The 16,772-nt window shown below is 47.5% G+C and overlaps 1 protein-coding gene across 4 annotated transcripts in view; it reads right to left on the bottom strand.

Annotated features, from left to right (window-relative positions):
- Window positions 1-16,772, bottom strand: part of Scaper (S-phase cyclin A-associated protein in the ER) — a 341,699-nt gene that overhangs the window by 11,446 nt on the left and 313,481 nt on the right. For 2 of the 4 annotated variants that reach the window (XM_005393474.1, XM_013519009.1), the window contains exons 29-30: window positions 13,600-13,749; window positions 12,603-12,764 (exon numbers count right to left, since the gene is read on the bottom strand). In XM_005393474.1, coding sequence (XP_005393531.1) covers window positions 12,603-12,764; window positions 13,600-13,749 — 312 coding nt within the window. The remainder of the gene's footprint in view (window positions 1-12,602; window positions 12,765-13,599; window positions 13,750-16,772) is intronic. The other 2 variants (XM_005393476.1, XM_005393475.1) reach the window with 1 other exon arrangement.

Below are 16,772 nucleotides of genomic sequence, written 5' to 3' on the forward strand. Positions count from 1 at the left end.
TCCTCTGTGGGAGGGGTAGCCACAGAGCAATCCTCAGAGCTCCTGGAGCGAAGGACACAAAATGACAGAGGCCCCAGCTGACAGAATCCATTAGTGTTTTGGGGATCACACACATGGAGGTCTCCATCCTACCCACAATCTGTGCCTGGGCTCTGGCTTCCTCTCAGATCCAAGGTGACCTAGGCAGAGGGGCTCCTGTCCCTGGGCTTGAGCTTACTCCCATGACTACTTCTTACAGTATGGCTATACTGTACTAAAATGTCTTATTAATTATAACCAGTTAGCTGATTTTTGCCTGGTTTTATAAAGCTTTGTGTTTTGTGTTATTTTTACTAGCCCTCCCCAAGACCCTTTGGCAAGTTTCTAAATACTTATGTCCCTGGGACCCCAGCCCCGTGCCCTGCATCTGTCATTGACTAGAAGACAGGACCTCAATTGGCCTCACCCCTGACACCGAATAGTTGTTTAGGTCAAGTCTCCGGGGTACCTCCTGTCTGAGAACAGGGTTGTCTGTCCCTTTCTGTCTGTCCCCACATGCCGTATAACCAGCATGTGTCACAGCGTCTAGCACAGTGCTTGCCCAATGAGAGGTGTCACTGTCTGGGGACTGAATAAGAGAATGAGCTTTGTTTGTGCCCGCACTGGGTTCTACCACACCAGAACGCAGGGCCTACTTATTCCAGGGCTTCTGAGACCCTCAGACGATGCTGTCTTTGAATTTGTAAGAATAGTGGATGGGGTGCTTTGGCCAGGTCCTCTAGGGCCCAGAGGCCTATGGTTCAGGAGCTGGGCCCGGTAGGGTGACCTCTCTCAGCCTGCTCTGAATGCAGGTCTATCCAACCTGAAGCCAAGCCAGTTGTCAGCCAGGATGGCAGGTGAGTGAGGTGTGAACACAGAAATGCATACAAATAGTTAAATTGCACCAGGGCAAATTCTTTGGCCTAAGAATTCCTGATTTGTTTTTTTCCTCTTCTTGACAGAGACAAGATGTCCTCAACAGAGGGGCCAGGGTAGGTGTCTAGACATTTAAATTCATTAAAAGAGACAACTGAAAGTCTGTAAATCATTGGAACAAAGAATATTTTTTCTAGCAGAGCAGAAACAAAATTGTCTTTGCATTCCTCCCTGCAAACTGGCCCCACTACAATGCGGGAGTCAGGAGGTGGCTGCTGCAGTGGCCAGGCTCCCAGGCTCCACAGGGCTCCCACACTGTTCTCACCAAGTGTGTCACCTGGAGCCTGGGCCAGCATCGGAGCAGTATGACAGGAAAGTTCTTGAAGTAGTGACCTGTCCACACCACATCAAGAAACTAGTGCATCCCAAACATGCACAGTTTCTTTAATTTTAGGTCTTGGGGGCAGGGGAAGAAGCACTGGCTCTATTTTACTCTCAGGAGAAAAACTTTAAGCGTCTGTCCATATATAAAATCAAATCAAAATCAGAGCAAAGAAACAAGTGTCCCCTCGGCTAGCCCTGAGAACACCTTTCTCTCCTCTTACATGAGGTGATTTTGAGGCTGAGATCCATGCAGAGATCTTGCAGACATGTGGGAGGAGGCCTCGGACTGGCTGCTTCCTCCTGCGGCCCAGGGTTCCCAGCATCCAATGCAGCAGAGCATCAGGAAAAGGAGCGGATGGAGGATGGAAAAGCAGCAGGGAGACACTGCAGCAGTGGTCATGGGCTTGGGGACCAGGTGATCTCCTCAAGCAGTGAGAGCCTCTCCAGCTGTGTCCGTCCAGGGAAACTGAGTAGAGGCCCTCAGCAGCCTCCCTCGGGAAGGGGCTGTGCGCAGGCTCCCCTCACTGCACCCCTGCAGGGGAGGCACACCAGAACTGGGCGGCTGCACTCAGCGGGGCTCCAATGTGAAAGTCCGGTGCCCACTGCATGTTCCCCACACCCTGGAGAGGACTCTTGGACACGTTTCATCATGTCCTCCTCCTGACAGTAACAGCCTTCTCACCTCCTGGAGGACAGGCCCCAAGTCTTGGAGCCGGCCTAGGCCCAGCTCCTGTTCCTGCCCTTTGTGCTGGCACAAACTGCCTGCAGCCCTCAACCCGCCAGGCCATCTTTCCTCACGGTGCTTCAGCTGTGCTCTTCCTCAGGTCCACAGGATGATTTCTACCTGGTTACCCGGAAGTCTCTGTCCACATTCAGGGGTCAGTGTCCACACCACCTCCAGCATAAAACGTTTTTGAGAGGATCCTCCAGCATACATCCAGGCCGTTATTATCTGTTTTTCCCTCACTTTAGCAATTTAAGGGTAGGGGCTTTGTCTTTTTCCTTCCACTGGTGTCTAGAACAGTGCTTGCTGTCTTGCAGAAGGAAGTCTGTGTGGGTAGGGAAAACTGAAGACAAGGCTAGAGGTATTTATCACCCTCTCCCAGCACCGCTGCCACAGTGGGTACTTATGACGAGTGAGAGCAGCAGTGAGCAGTGAACGCTGTGTGGAAACAATGCTCAAGGGCCTGACCTTCCCCACGAACAATCCTCTCCCACCTCTGTGCTGGGGCCTCCTGCCTTCTCTCATGCTGTCCATTCTGTGAGAAACAGTGACTGTTTAAAAGAAGCCTGTTCTTTTTTTTTTTTTTTTTTTTTTTTTTTTTTCTCCGGTACCGGGAACCGAACTCACGACCTTGCGCTTGCGAGGCAGGCGCTTTTGCCGCTGAGCTAAATCCCCAGCCCCTAAAAGAAGCCTGTTCTAACTTTCCTCCCCAGGCATCCTGGAGCTGGGCGCGGCTATCTCACACACTTAGCCAACCCTAGAAGTCATGGGTTCAGTAATTACCCAGAGACTACAGTATTATACACCCCAAAATGCTGTTTCCATCTTAACTGAGAAAGAGCCCTGTCGCTAGATCACTGGCCTCGGCAATGATACACATTCATCATATCATCACACATTTGAAGGCTACTTGATTTTGGGTTTTCTATGCATTTCCAATAACTATGCCCAGCAGGCATGGTGGTGCATGCCTGTAATCATAGCACTTGGGAGGCTGAGGCAGGAGGACTGCCATGAGTTTGAGGCCAGCTTGGGCTACATAACGAGTTTAAGGCCACTTGGTTGGCTTTTTGTGTGTGTGTGTGCTGGGAACCGAACTCATGACCTTGCACTTGCCAGGCAGGCACTTGTGCCATTGAACTGTATCCCAGGCCCCTTCAAGGCCACTTGGAACTACACAATGAGACCCTGATTCAAAAACAAACAAAAAACCAAAAACCCCAAACTGCCTCTATTGCCACGGGGGTGCGGTGTAGAAGAGAAGACTGGCCACACAAAGCTCTGGATAATACACTGGGGGCCCGGTTCCAGTGACCTGGAGCAAGTCCCTGAAGGCCTGTGAGTGTGAAGTGCTAGAAGCATCACTTGCAGACACACCCTATCTTCCAAAACTGCAGATACTACATTTAAGTATGTCAAATACAGGAAGAGTGCAAAGTATATTTTTTCTTAAGGAATGTAAGAAGTCATTACATAAAACATTCCAACTCACAACTCTCAGCTAGAATCTGTTCTCATTTTCCAATCTAGCTTCTTTAAAAAAGAGAGAACTGGTGTCTCTGTCTCTCTTTCTCTTTCTCTCCCGCTCTCTCTGTCTCTCTGTCTCTCTGTCTCTCTCTCTCTCTCTCTCTCTCACACACACACACACACACACACACACACACACACACACACAGGGTATTGGGGAGATTAAGTCCATTACAGGCTGGCAGGACATGTGGAGGAGTGGCAGGGAAGCGGATAAATGAACGGACAGTATTTACCAGTACTCTGAAACACAAATGTTCCAGGTGGCTCCTGCACCTCACCCATAGCAGAACTGGGCAAACCCTCCTCATCACGGAGCTCCTGGGTGGTGGAAGAAACAGCAGGCTCACAAATGCAGAGCAGAGGCTGATAGGTTTCCTGGCATTAACTGAGCAGCTGCCAGAGAGCGGGGATGCATTCCACAGAGCATTTATGGGCTCGCCAGCGCTAGTCTATGACAATTTTATTTAATCATAAAAATATAATAGTAGCCAAATCTTTTTGTAGTTTCAGTTTACTGCTTTCTCAAGTGAAATAAATGGTCTCTCAGATTTCTTCTGCTTTCATCTCTCTGCTCTAAGTACAGTAGGATAAGGTTCCAATTAAGGCCCATTAAATGTTTACATTGATTCATGCGGGCCATTTTCCAGTTTCTCTGCCTATCACTGGTGTGCTTTCAGTGTGGCCACTGCCTGTGCAGAAGAGAACTCTTTGGGTGTGAGGTCCCTGCCTCTGCACACCCGGTGGCAGGTGGAGATTCTCCTCGCTGCTCTCCGGATGGCATGTCAGGTGTGGCCAGCAGAACCAGGCTGTCTCTTGGGAAGAGAGCCACACTGACCGTCCCAAGGCCCCTGCTGGCTGTTCCAGAGCAGTGTGTTGAGTGACAGCTTGGAGACCCAGCAATGCATGGGATACTCCCATACCTTCACCCCATGCTTCCACGTCTTTTAGTTTCACAGGGGAGCCCTTTGGGTAGGCGACAGCAGAGCTTTCTCCAATTTCTCAGCAGATGGCAGAAACCTGCTCAGCGAGCAGAGATGGCCCATTTGAGGTGGTATCAAGTGTCAGGGATGTTCTCCCTAAGAGCTGGGAATCTAGAGGAGATGGGGATCATTTCAACATTGGGCTAGAGAACGTGCTAATCCCTAGTTGAAGGACCTAACTTACACTGCATAGCAGTCCCATGAGATGTTATTAACGTGACTCCTGCCAGCGTGGTAATCCCAGTACTTGGGAGACTGAGGCAGAAGGATCACTGTGAGTTCAAGGCCAGCCTGAACTGCATGGCGAAACCCTTTTTTAAAAAGACAAAACAACACAAAACAAACCACAACAACAAAAACCAACCACATGGCTCCTATTCCACATGAAGGAATTAGGCCCCACAAAAGATAATGGTTTGCCGGGCTCACAGAGCCAGCGTGTGGTTCAGCTGGGCCTAAGACTTCAGTCTGCTAGCTTCAGAGCCCAGGTTCCTCTCCTCAAGTGGAAATATACTAGCAGTCACTAAAAGACAGACTGGATTCTGTGGCCAGGTGGGGGCCTTTAATGGGAGCCTGCAAGGTGCCATATTCCCCAAGGAGCTATATAGGATGAGACTAAGGAAAAATGTTTTAAAATGTTCTCAAGAAACCTGCTGTTACAATGAACACTACTGTGATTTTACAGATGTAAAAGTATAGACTTTCCCATTACGTATGGTCTTAGAGTGGGCAAAGCTGTCAAAGAACTTTTTCCTAAGCCAGCTGCTGGTAAGTCAGAGTGGATCTGTTGTGATAACAAACCACTCTAGGGGTGGAAATCTCAAAGGTATCTGTTCACATAGCATGAGTCAAATAAACTTGGGCCCTGAGTAGTAAGAACAGCATTTAATCTTCATAATTGTCCGATGAGCTGGGGAAAGTGTCATAGCTGGGGAAAGTGACGCTCAGGATAATCCTACCAAGGCGAGATATGGCCTGGATTCCAGGAGGGCCCAAGAGGTAAATTTGAGTCTCCCTCCAAAGTTTCCTTCACATACAGAGAAGTAGTCATATCTTAAACACAGTAGTTACCTTTGGATCTCAAACCTCTTGGCTCCAGCAATAATAAAGTGACACTTTAGAATATGTTCAAAGATAAATAAGTTATAGTGTCAAGGAAAGAGCTAAAGTTAGTTTTCGGCCAAAAGTCCATTCAGGAGATTAGACAGTAAAAGAGACGGATGGGTCTTTCAAACTCTGGGGCTACTATAACCTATTCTGTAGGATCACACACAAATGACTCAAGTCTCAACTTCTAATATTCACATGCATTAATACATATCTATTAGGTAATTGCCTTGTATCCACCACTGTTATAAGCACTGGTATGACCAGCATCCAGGTACGTTTCATCATTTCCATTTCTAGATACAGTGTCACAGATACTCTGCCCACACTGGCCTCCTACCTGTTTGTCACCAGTGGTGTTCACCTCGGAACTAGAAATTCATCCTTTGTCAGAGATGGAAGAACCCTCACAGCACTCGGCCCTGCTCTCGCTATAGGAGGGAACCAAAGCCCAGAGAAGGCAAGACTGCTGAGGGTCACAGAGCTGCAAAGCTGCAGCAGGATCCAACCACCCTGATGCAGCGCCAGGATTTGTTCCACGGGATGGGCTTTCTGCGACAGCCACAGAAAACACGCTAGTTCAGGAGATGCATTTTCTCTGCTTACAGACCAGATCTTCATAGTCACCTCAGAGTGACTGATTTGAAAGTTCCTCTAAGACTGTAGACCTTGGTAGATTCAAAAAATTAACAACTGGTCACAGGTTAAACTTGACAAAAGATTCCTCTGTCCTCATTTGCTCATGTATCTGACAGCCAGGAGCAGGTGCACCCTGACCACCCTGGGCAGAGGGTGAGCACCCTGTGAGGAGGCCTGGCTTACCTTTGCATGTCTTATGCTTTGGGTGCAGCTTGAAGGGGACAATGAATGTCATGTTGTCTGTAATTAAACTAAGCCTTCTGAATGCACCTGTCTGTACCCTGGTCTTATGGCCACTGCTAAAGGAGCTCAGTGGAGACTCAGTTTCTAAGAGTACACTGAGAGGAGGCCATGGCTAGCTTTTGACTTTGAAGCTCTGATGTTAAGAGTTCATGACAGTTATTTTACTAGGATGTTCTAAATCTGAGTTTCCCGAAAAGTTGGCAAAGGAACAACAGTTCATCTGTGTAGTTCTGTTTTCAGATCACCATGCCAGTCATGAAATCAGCCTCTTGTTAGGACTTCCAGGTAATAAGACCCAGTGCCATGAAGATGATGCTAACAGGGTAGGCAGGGATGGCGGTCTCGGCCTGTCTTGAGCATGTATGGAGCCAGGCCTGTGCTGTCTTCCCTAATTCACACAACCATTGGAAGTGGTGGCATCATGACCTTCACTTCACAGTATGGAAACAGAGTAACTTGCCCACATCACAGTGCCATGGAAGAGTAGGACAGGGATTTCCAGGCCAGCTGACTTTAGAGCCTATGAATTTTCTTTTTCTGTGGGACTGGGGTCCAACCCAAGGGCACTCTGTCACTGAGTTATACCCCCGGCCCTTTTAGATTTTTTTATGTTGAGATGAGGTCTCTCTAAGCTGGCCTTGAGCTTGTGATCCTCTGGCCTCACTGTGCTGTGCTGCAGCCTGTGCTCTGAGTCACCCTGACATTTGATTTTAATCCCATCGGAGTCTAGGGTTAGCTGCAGACTGATTCTGACTCTGGAAATCCATTCAGTATCTCCTTCCTTCACTGCTACTGCAGCAGCCGCAGCAGGAGGATCCGTGGGAGGTCAGGAAGTGATTCTCTACAGAGGGGAGCCCAGTCCTTGCTCAGCTTCGTGCTGGAAAGTATTAAGGCCCTGGGTCTTAAGGCTACTCAGCCTTGAGGTCCATTGCAGGTTCCTGAGGTAGCCACTGTCCACTCCAGGTGACCCCTGGCAATGCAGCCACTCATGAAAGCCAAGAGTCCTTATGACTCCTCAGGTGGTTTGTGGGATAAGGCAATGTATGCACCACAAGCACATACCGCTTCCCACTGACTATGTGTAGAAAAGTTCACAAAACGATGAAGGAAGTAAAATGTACCTATGCTTGGCGGCTGCGAAGGTGGTGGGAATTGAACCCAGGGCCTCATCTGTACTAGGTGAATAATCGACCACCGTGCTGAGCCGCAGCCAGCCTGGTGACTTTGAATACAACTGGCCAAATCTGCTCACTGGCAAACTTCTCCATTCTAACGCCAGCCCAGTTATTCACTAGTGTTTTGGCAGAAGTTAATTTTAATTAGGAACTTACTGTTCTCTTTTGGCCCCCAAATCTCACATCTTTCTTTGGTGCTATAATATTGAGAGTAAGCCCTTGGCTTTTCCTTACACAGGATGCATTTCTATCTTATGAAAGGAACTCTGTCATACAAAGAAAGAAAAAACACAGAAAGTTGAATGTTGTATGACAGCTGGAGGACAAATGGCCAGTTCTGGAGGAATCCTGGCTGGCATTTTCACTGTGAGCCACCCCAAAAACCCTCCTTGGAGGACGGAGGATGGAGGACGAAGGACAGAAGATGGAAGGGGCGAGGAAGTTTACCAACAGGTGTGACCCAGACCAGTCATCTGCCCTGGGGAAAGACCAGAGTACAGTAAGTATGTGTGAGCAGGAGTTAGGCCACTCTGGAGGGCCTAAAAGCTGGAATGGAATGCTGGAGAATTACCACTTTTTTTCCTGGTGCTGAGGATTGAACCAGGGCCTTTGGCCTGGTATGCAAGTGCTCTGCTACTCATCGAACTGCACTCCTAGCCCAAAATGTCACTCTTAAGGCACAACTGTAGCCAGATGTGGTGGCGCACACCTGTAATCCCAGCACTCGGGAGGCTGAGGCCAGAAGATCACTGAGTTCGAGGCCAGCCTGAGCTACAAAGTGAGTTCAAGGCCATCCTGAACTGCACAGTGAGACCCTGTCTTAAAAAGACAAAAAAAAAAAAAAAAGACACAACTGTGTCCCTGTCCCCCGCATTAGGAAGCCCTTCCTGTTTCTGTGTACAGGGCGACTGACACTGCGGGCAGCACTCTCAATTTAGGAACACTTGGTTGAATTAACACTTTGGTGTTTTTCTCACTAAGTCATCTGTGACCTGGACAGGTGTGGAAAACCTGAGCTACACAGCCTTGGGCAGCACCTCAATGCCTGCTCGCCTGCCTGTCCGAGTCAGAAGCCCTGGCACTGTGTAGAGCAGATGACAGGATCAGTGTGGGCTTCACTATGGTGAAGCTGCACGGGGCATGGTGGACAAGGGACCCCTTCTTTCAACTGTCACAGACTACATCTCAACAGCTAGAATCTGGAGAAGGCAGGCACTAACCAGAATGGATATGCGAAGGTGCTTATTCCCAGTGCAGTAATATGCAGGCAGTCAAATAATCTGTCATTCCAGTTAATTTAATTATCAGACCACATTTAATTATCCAATACAAAATGTAAATAAGGTGAAAGACTGACAGCACATACTAATTATGTTCATTATAATAATTAAATGGCAAAGAATTCAGAAAGAGTCATGAAAGTACCATAAAATATAGGGAGGCTTTTGATTAAAACAACAACATTTTAATTAGAAACTGCTACCCTATAGGAAAGAGATGATTGCTTCCATCAAGGATGGGGCATTACCTTTATTGTCTAGGTTTCTCTTCTGAAGTCATCCTTGGTATCAGGGGGCTCAGCCCTTCCAGCTAATAGACTAAGTGGTGGCAAATAAAAAAATGCCAATCCTTTATGCAAAGTGGTTACCTAATCAAACTGACTAGGGCTGCAGCAGCAGTTTTGGATTCCCTGTCTTGGGGACACAAGCTCTTTCCCCAGTAGGAAATTAATGAGTCCCTGCCGAAAACAGATCCTGCAAATTAACCTGACTCCTGACTAATGATACAGAAACATTAAATGAACTAAGCATCAAGAATTCCCTAGGAAATTCCTCTGATTAGAAAGAGTAGGATAGGCTAAATAAATTCATTTCCACGAGAATGGAAGTAGACAGCAAGGGGGTACTCAACTGCCTGTGGTGAGCCGGGTGAGGCTGGAGCCCTTCTGGGGTGAGCATGTGACAGAAGCTAGGGTGACTAGATTGACTGTGTCCCCTCAGTAAATGCTCTCTAGAAAATTGCTGGGTTTAGGGAGAATAGAAAGGGAATTTGATAAGACTTTTTTTTAAAAAAATGAATATTATCAGTTTTTTAGTTATAGGAACTTTGCCAATTCTGCTGGCTGTGAGCTGATGTAGCCTCAGCAGGCTCATGGCTAATTCTCACACCCTGCCCCTACCATGCAACCTGCTTGGTGATCCCCTGTGCAGGTGAGCATGTAGGACTGGATACAGTGGGCAGAGCAAGAAGCATCTGTTGTATCTGCAAATGGTCTCCTGCTATTCCTAGCAGGAGAGCCAAGGTATCCTAAGCTTTGAATGCCGAGCACAGCAGACAGGCAGCTCATCAAGCTGCCTGGTATGCCAGGATGTGGAGCAGAGCAAGGAGGATCTGAAACCCACAGAAGGGCATGGAGTCCCCATGAAGTCCAGAGTGTTGCTCTGTGTGTGGGTCCAGTCTTAGCCTTGAAAGTTGGACTCTGTGCTCACAAGGAGACCACGTAGTAAAATCCTCCTCCTCCCCTTCTTTTTCTTTATTTTGTAAAGGATTTATAACACATAATTTGCCTGTTTCAACTTTTTTTTTTTTATAGTACTGAGATCAAACTCAAGATCCTCATGCATGCTAGGCACTCTATACCCTCTGTTCAAACATTTCTAACCCTACAATTCAGCAGCATGAAGTCACTGACAGTGCTGTGAAGCCCTTATCACTATCCCTTTCCAGAGCCAATCAACTTCTCTACAGCCAAAGATGATCTACATTTGAGAGGAGAAAAGATGCACCTCCAGTGGCAGCGCAGGCTAGAACCCAGGCCTTTGATGTGTAAACTGTGGTCCACTTGTGCTCAGGAAACATGTTGACTCACACCATCCCAGAATCTTTATGAGTTGCCCGGGTGAGGCACAAAAACACACCCCAGACACTTCCACGTCAGCATCCAGAGGGCGGGGCGCCAGCTTCGCAGTGTACCATCTTGGTGAGTGTGCACCGCTGTCTACATCCAGCCCCCTGTCCATTACACACTTCAGCTGGGTGAGCGGGGTGCCCTGACTTCCTTTAAGCAACGTGAGAGATGGAAAGTGTACTGGTGAGCTCTGCAAACCTGTCTTGTAGTTCGGTCTCCCAGGGATCCTCTATGACATGTCAGGGGGCTTAGGGCACCTCTGAGAGCCTTGACCCCTCACTGATCTGTGGTAGGAACAACCTGTTTCACGGCCTCCCTGAAGTGCTCAGAGGTAAAGACAACAGAGGGAAGAGCAGTATGAAGAACTGCACACGCAGGAGTAATGCTTAGCGACAGCGTCTCCATAAGGTGTGGTGGCTCACCTTTTTGCAACTGCTATCTTTTCTATCGGTTTCTTCTACTTTTTATTGTTTCTTTTACTTTTGTCATTTACTTCTCGTAGATTTGTTGTATTTCAGCAATTGCCCTAGGCCTGAACTGGTGCCTCTGAGTTTCCCCTACCTCAGAAAGCAGATGTCCAGTTAGCATTTAGTCCTTCCGGGAGGCAAGATGTTGAAACATAAGGCCTGGCTTTTTTCACTTTTCTGGTTCTTGCTGAGGGTGAGCTCATCTCTCAGTAATGACCTCCAAACCTTACTGCATCCTCTTCCTCCTCAACTGACAAGTGTTTGGGTCTCAGTCTCCTCCTCCCATTGCCTAACGTTTTCTCTGCCTATTTTCTCTACTTTTTTTCCCCAACCAAACATGCAGAGTCACCACTTTCCCACCTGGCCATTGAGAAACACAAATCCCCTGACCCCTGTATCTCTTCATGCTGGTGAGACCAGAGACACAGTCTATGATCCAGCAGAAAATCTCTCTGAAATCCAATATAACTCTGAGGCCTGTCAGTTTATCACGATGAAACTGGTTTATGCAAAAAGTTTCAAACATCCCTACCACTGAGTGTGCAAGACCAACAAACCCTTTGCTGCAGAACTGCACACAGCCAGTATTATCACACATGCAAATTCCTTATCTTTTTACAAGCGCAGCCGAGTGTCATGATATAGTGAACCACTTCAACATAAAACAGGAAGCTGTTAGGTAAACTGTGAATGTCCACACAAGATAGAGCCATGCACCATTAAAATGACTCTCAGAGAGAGACTGTGGTCGAGAGCAGGATGTGAACAAGGGTGCAGTCTGTAAAGCTGTTCCTGAGAAAGAGCGGGGAAGGGCTGAGGGATGGGGGCCTGGCTATCTCAGCTGGTGCAATCAGGGATAGCTGTGATTCCATCTCCTTTTTTTTATTCTTGCTTTGTCTTTTTCATAATAATAAGGAGGAGCTTTACAACCAGAAAAACTTTTTTTTTAAGAGGAAAAAATAAAAATAACAATAAAACAGAGTTTCAAAACAGGCTAGTAGGAGAGTGATAATAATCAATACATTGTGTATTATTATCTTCAGAGTAGTTATTCAGAGTACAGGATATAGGCATCAAATCTTGTCTACACAATATTAGCACAAATTTTTCAAAAAGAAACTTTTAAAGGAGAAAAAAAAAATGTAATTTAGTAGCTTCAGTGGATGCACAGGAAGGAGAGAAATCTACCAGAAGATTCCCCCAAGCTTTTGTTCTCAGAGCAGCATGCAGGAGGCTGGGGACCTGCTGGGCCTGGCCCACAGAAAGGATGATACGCTTCCACCTGGAGGGCCCTCAGGGAGGCACTGCTGCCTCCTGCAACAGGGACTGAGAAGCAGAGTTTTCTATTTGATACTCGTTTTGGGAAGGCCCTAGATTTCCCATATTTTAATGTTTCCAGTGGAAACACCATTTTAAAGTGGACCACACATTCCTCAACCTTGTATGGGGACTATGCAGGACACACATTTTGCCTCTGTGCTCTACAGGGTCAGCACGGCAGGTATCTGCAATTGCGGACAAACACAGCACAGGGCTTAGTGTCCTTTGTACCTTGGAGGCTGTGATTCCGAGGCCCTGGGCCTGCCTTGTTTTCTGTGCTCCTGTCAGCCAGGCAGCAGTGTCGGCTCTCCATGTGCAGCTTCTTACCCAGCACTTGGCTCTGACAATCCCCTCTCTTCCTGCCCTGGTCTGGTTTGCTGCAGGCTGATGAGCCTAGAAAGCATACCGGTCTGAGACTTGTAAAAGTAAAAGGTAGCAAGCTTACAATGAGACTAAGGGAGAGTCCAGAGTTCTGTTTCTTAGCCAAATCTATGGACTTAGGGTGGATGCATACGGGGCTTCAGATAAATGTGGTTGTCAGAAAGTCCCACGTATTTGGTATGTTAGTAATGCCAAACTCTGGTTTCAAATACAAAGAAACAAGGTGCCTTATTATTATTATTTTACCAAGTTTGTAACAGATTTTCCATCTTCATAGAGCAGAAAAGCCCTATTTACACATGAAATCTTACTCAGAAAGCAAGCAAAGCAGTTGAAAGTGAAACTTGTCTGGAACTCAACAAGCAGAGGAACGAGTCCTGCCTCTCAGACTCCTATCCAACACCCTTTGGAAACCTCTGAGCACCGAGGCAGAAGCCAAGAGCTAAGAACAATTTCAGAAAACACCGGACCAATGTTTGCAAAACGATCCAAGTTGAAAGATGCAAAAACTACCTTACCAAATACCAGCAAAACAACTGGTGGCCAGAGCATTAGAATCTATGTGCTAAGGGAACAGAGGGTGAAGTTTACCTGCTAAGGGAGGAGGTGGTTCTATGCATCTTAAGACAATTCCATTGCAACATTTTCTACCTCTGAGAGAAGATCCTAACGTTACCTAGTACTGATCAAGTGTCTGGATAGGTGAAGTCAGAGACACATCCCCAGAGCCTGGCCAAAGGGCCCCACTGGGGCAGACAGGCTCCAGCAGGCCAGCCTACCTTTTGTCACTCTGCCACCTTGCACTCTCAGACCTGGGAGTGGCTCAGCAACCTTCCGGGCCTCTTACCTGGTTATCTGGGTTGTTGACAGTGAAGTAGCCTACACAGACGATGACCTCATGAAGGAGGCTTTCACAGGAGACGTGGCTGCAGTGACCCAGCAGGGAGCTGGCCATGTGCCGGAATGCAAGGGACAAGCCCTCTGCCCCTACAATAGACTTACAGAGACAGAAGTGGTTAGGACTCCCAGCCCCGGGAGAGCTGGGCTGCAAATCACACAGTGAGCCAGGCCTGTGCACTCTCTGTGGGGCCAGGCAGCGCAGGACAGTTCTGAAGGACTAGGCTTAGCAGTGGGGCTCTCCAGTGCTTTTTCTGTTAGTGACCATCACATGTGTGACGTTTGCCCTGAGGAGGGACAGGAAACAGCGCAGCAGACAAAATGCTGGCACCACGTGGAGTAAGACATTGTCTCCAAAATCTGCATGGTTACTGATTCCATTTTAATAACTTAATTTTTCTCATTATATTGTAAAAAATTTAGAAAAGTATAAAAATACTAACATGTATATAAATGTAACACTTAACTAACTTCCAATATTTCTTTTTTGAAGGAGAGGATATTTTCTTGTACAAAGAGATAGACGTATGTATCTAGGTAGTCACCTATATTCAAATAGAAAAAAAAGACAAATAAGAACTAATGATTATTCACATAAATAACTCTATAAACCACAAGATCCCCAAAGAATGTGAAAAACCAAAGCCCCCCTCCCCTCCCAACCAGGAAGCCCCTTAGCTCTGGGCTCCTGGGATCCTTTCTGCAGACAGGCCAAGGCTGCCGGCGGGGGCTCGGGGAGCCAGGGCTGCCTGTGCAGCCTGGAGCTTCTATTTAATAAACATGTCAAACAGACAGAGCGACAGGAGGCCAAAGGGGAGAGGCGAGGCCCACAGCACACAGTGCGGCCCACACTGGAATGAAGCGCGGCTGCAGGCTGTGGGAAAAGGCTGTCTTTGAAACTCATCTCCTGACTTGAGGTCTGGGTGGGCTTGAACCAGGGCAGATGTGCTGCAGCTTGGAAGTTTCAGCCGCTTCGCTTTGCCGAGCAGTGGGTAAAACAGAGCCCTTCAAGTGGGTACTGCTGCAACACCGATGGCTGCTGAGTTTGAAGAGGGCCTTCTGTCTCCATCTCATTGCCCCAAGGTAGAAAAATGCTTCTCAAGCCCCAAAGAGGCTTCAGGAGGGCTTTGCTCCTCTAAATCAAGCAGTGACACCTTCTCGCTCAGCCCTTATTTAATTAGCTGCGTCCAGCATGCTGTGACCCACTGCCCCCTGTTTAACCTTCACTGATAAGAGCAGGTCAAGGAGCATGTAAGTTTGAATATAAAAATTAAACCAATTTTTCAAGGAAACTATATTTCCTATTTAGCCAGAATTAATTGCCAAGTCAGTACATTGATTTGTTTCTCAAGACCACCTTCAATTGTAAAAACTGTCAGCGTGAATACAATCTACAATGTCCCTGGTCTCAGGGCCAGCTGTGCCAGTGTGAATTCAGAGTGAAGTCATACTCTGTGTACAGGGAGAATATCCTGACAGCCTTACTGGTATACAATGAGATGCAGTCTGCTAAGAAAACACACTAATGGCTCCGCTGTGTCCTGTTGTACACCATGGCTCGCATTAAGCAGTCGGGTTGTGGCCCAGGAAGAGGGCACACACTGGAAATGCTGCTTCAGACCCTGATTTTCTCACTTTGCATCTTCTGTCCAGTCTGGGAGCACTCTCCATTTGAGGAAGCTGAGTCAGTCCAACATCCTGAGTGCCCATGGTGTGCCAAAATCTTTTTATTTACAGAGATGGCGTTAGAACCCAGGGCCTCATGCATGCTAGGCAAGTACTCTGCACTGAGCTTTACCTCCAGCCCTGTAGTTCTATCAAATTCTTACAGTTTTGTGAGGGAGGTGTGTTTGAGGCAGGTTTTCAATACATAGCCGGGGCTCATCTCAAACTCAGGATCCTCCTGCCTCAGACTCCAGGCACATCCCATCCTACCCAGCACAGGGAGGTAGGTGCTTTTGGTCTGATTTACAGATGGGGTCTGTAAGTCATCTAAACTCTTATGCCTTAGGAGTTTAGATGACTTATCTAAGGGGTGCGATGGATCCAGGCCAGGCTCATCAGACCGAGACCCAGGCTCTGCTGAGGGTACCTCCTTGTGACAGCTCTGCTTCCTGTGATGCTGGTGTGGCTCACATGCATCAGTTTCCTCCTCCAATTCCTCTGTGAACCCTAGGGCTATCTCTCAGGTCAGACTCCTACTGAGATGCCTATCCTTCTCTTTCCACCTGAAATCTCTTTTCCTGCCCTTCACAAACTTAACTCCTGACATATAAGATGTTTCAATGGACTACAACAGGAGTTTCTCTGATGATGTCTATCATAAAAATAGTCCTTTTCTCCCCAGCGTACCCACTGCTACACTGTGCACACAGTGTGTGTTTATCGAGCAGCACACGCTTGCTCTTGTATTTTACACTCATGGCAGCTACGTGGAAAGAGGCATCACTAGCTTGCTGAGCAGTTCACAAAGGGACACAGATCACTGATATTTCTCCTGTGGAAAGGGGAGCCTCTTTCTTCCTCGTCTTCAATCTGGAAGGCTGAGGCTCATTCAAATAACACGGTGGTTGACATGTAACTGTATGACCAAAGGCATAGCAGCCAGGACCCTGTGAAGTCAGAGGAATGGAGAAGGAAGGCCTTGCAGGAGCCCTGCCCATGCTCTGCTCTAGGGTAGGGTTACCTGGAGCTAAGGCTGAGGAGAGGATGAGGAACAGTGACAGCAAGACTGAGTAAAATAAATGAAGGCAGGAGAGACAGAACAGGACCGAAAGGAAGAAAAAACAGGAAGAAAAGAAGGAAATAGATTTACATGAGAAACAAGAAAGAAGCCAAGGTACTGGAGCCCTTCGAGAACCAGTCAGGAGAGACCACCTCACACCGAGGGCTGGACATGGATTCTGAGGACAGCTGAACTCTCCTGGTCATGTGGTACCTTCTCCTGATGTTTCCGATAAAAGTGGCTCAAGTAGGGGCACACTTTGGGTTATAATGGCAAGGCTCTGGAGAGGAGAAACCTTGGTTTTTATCTTGGGTAGGCATGAAAGGTTCCAGAAATATGCCTTTGATTTTTCTAACATTACTGGCCATCGTGCTTCACGGCCAGCATGGAGCAGGCTG

The sequence above is a fragment of the Chinchilla lanigera genome, unplaced genomic scaffold (genome assembly GCF_000276665.1).
Source record: "Chinchilla lanigera isolate Chin_1 unplaced genomic scaffold, ChiLan1.0 scaffold00049, whole genome shotgun sequence".
NCBI lineage: Eukaryota > Metazoa > Chordata > Mammalia > Rodentia > Chinchillidae > Chinchilla > Chinchilla lanigera.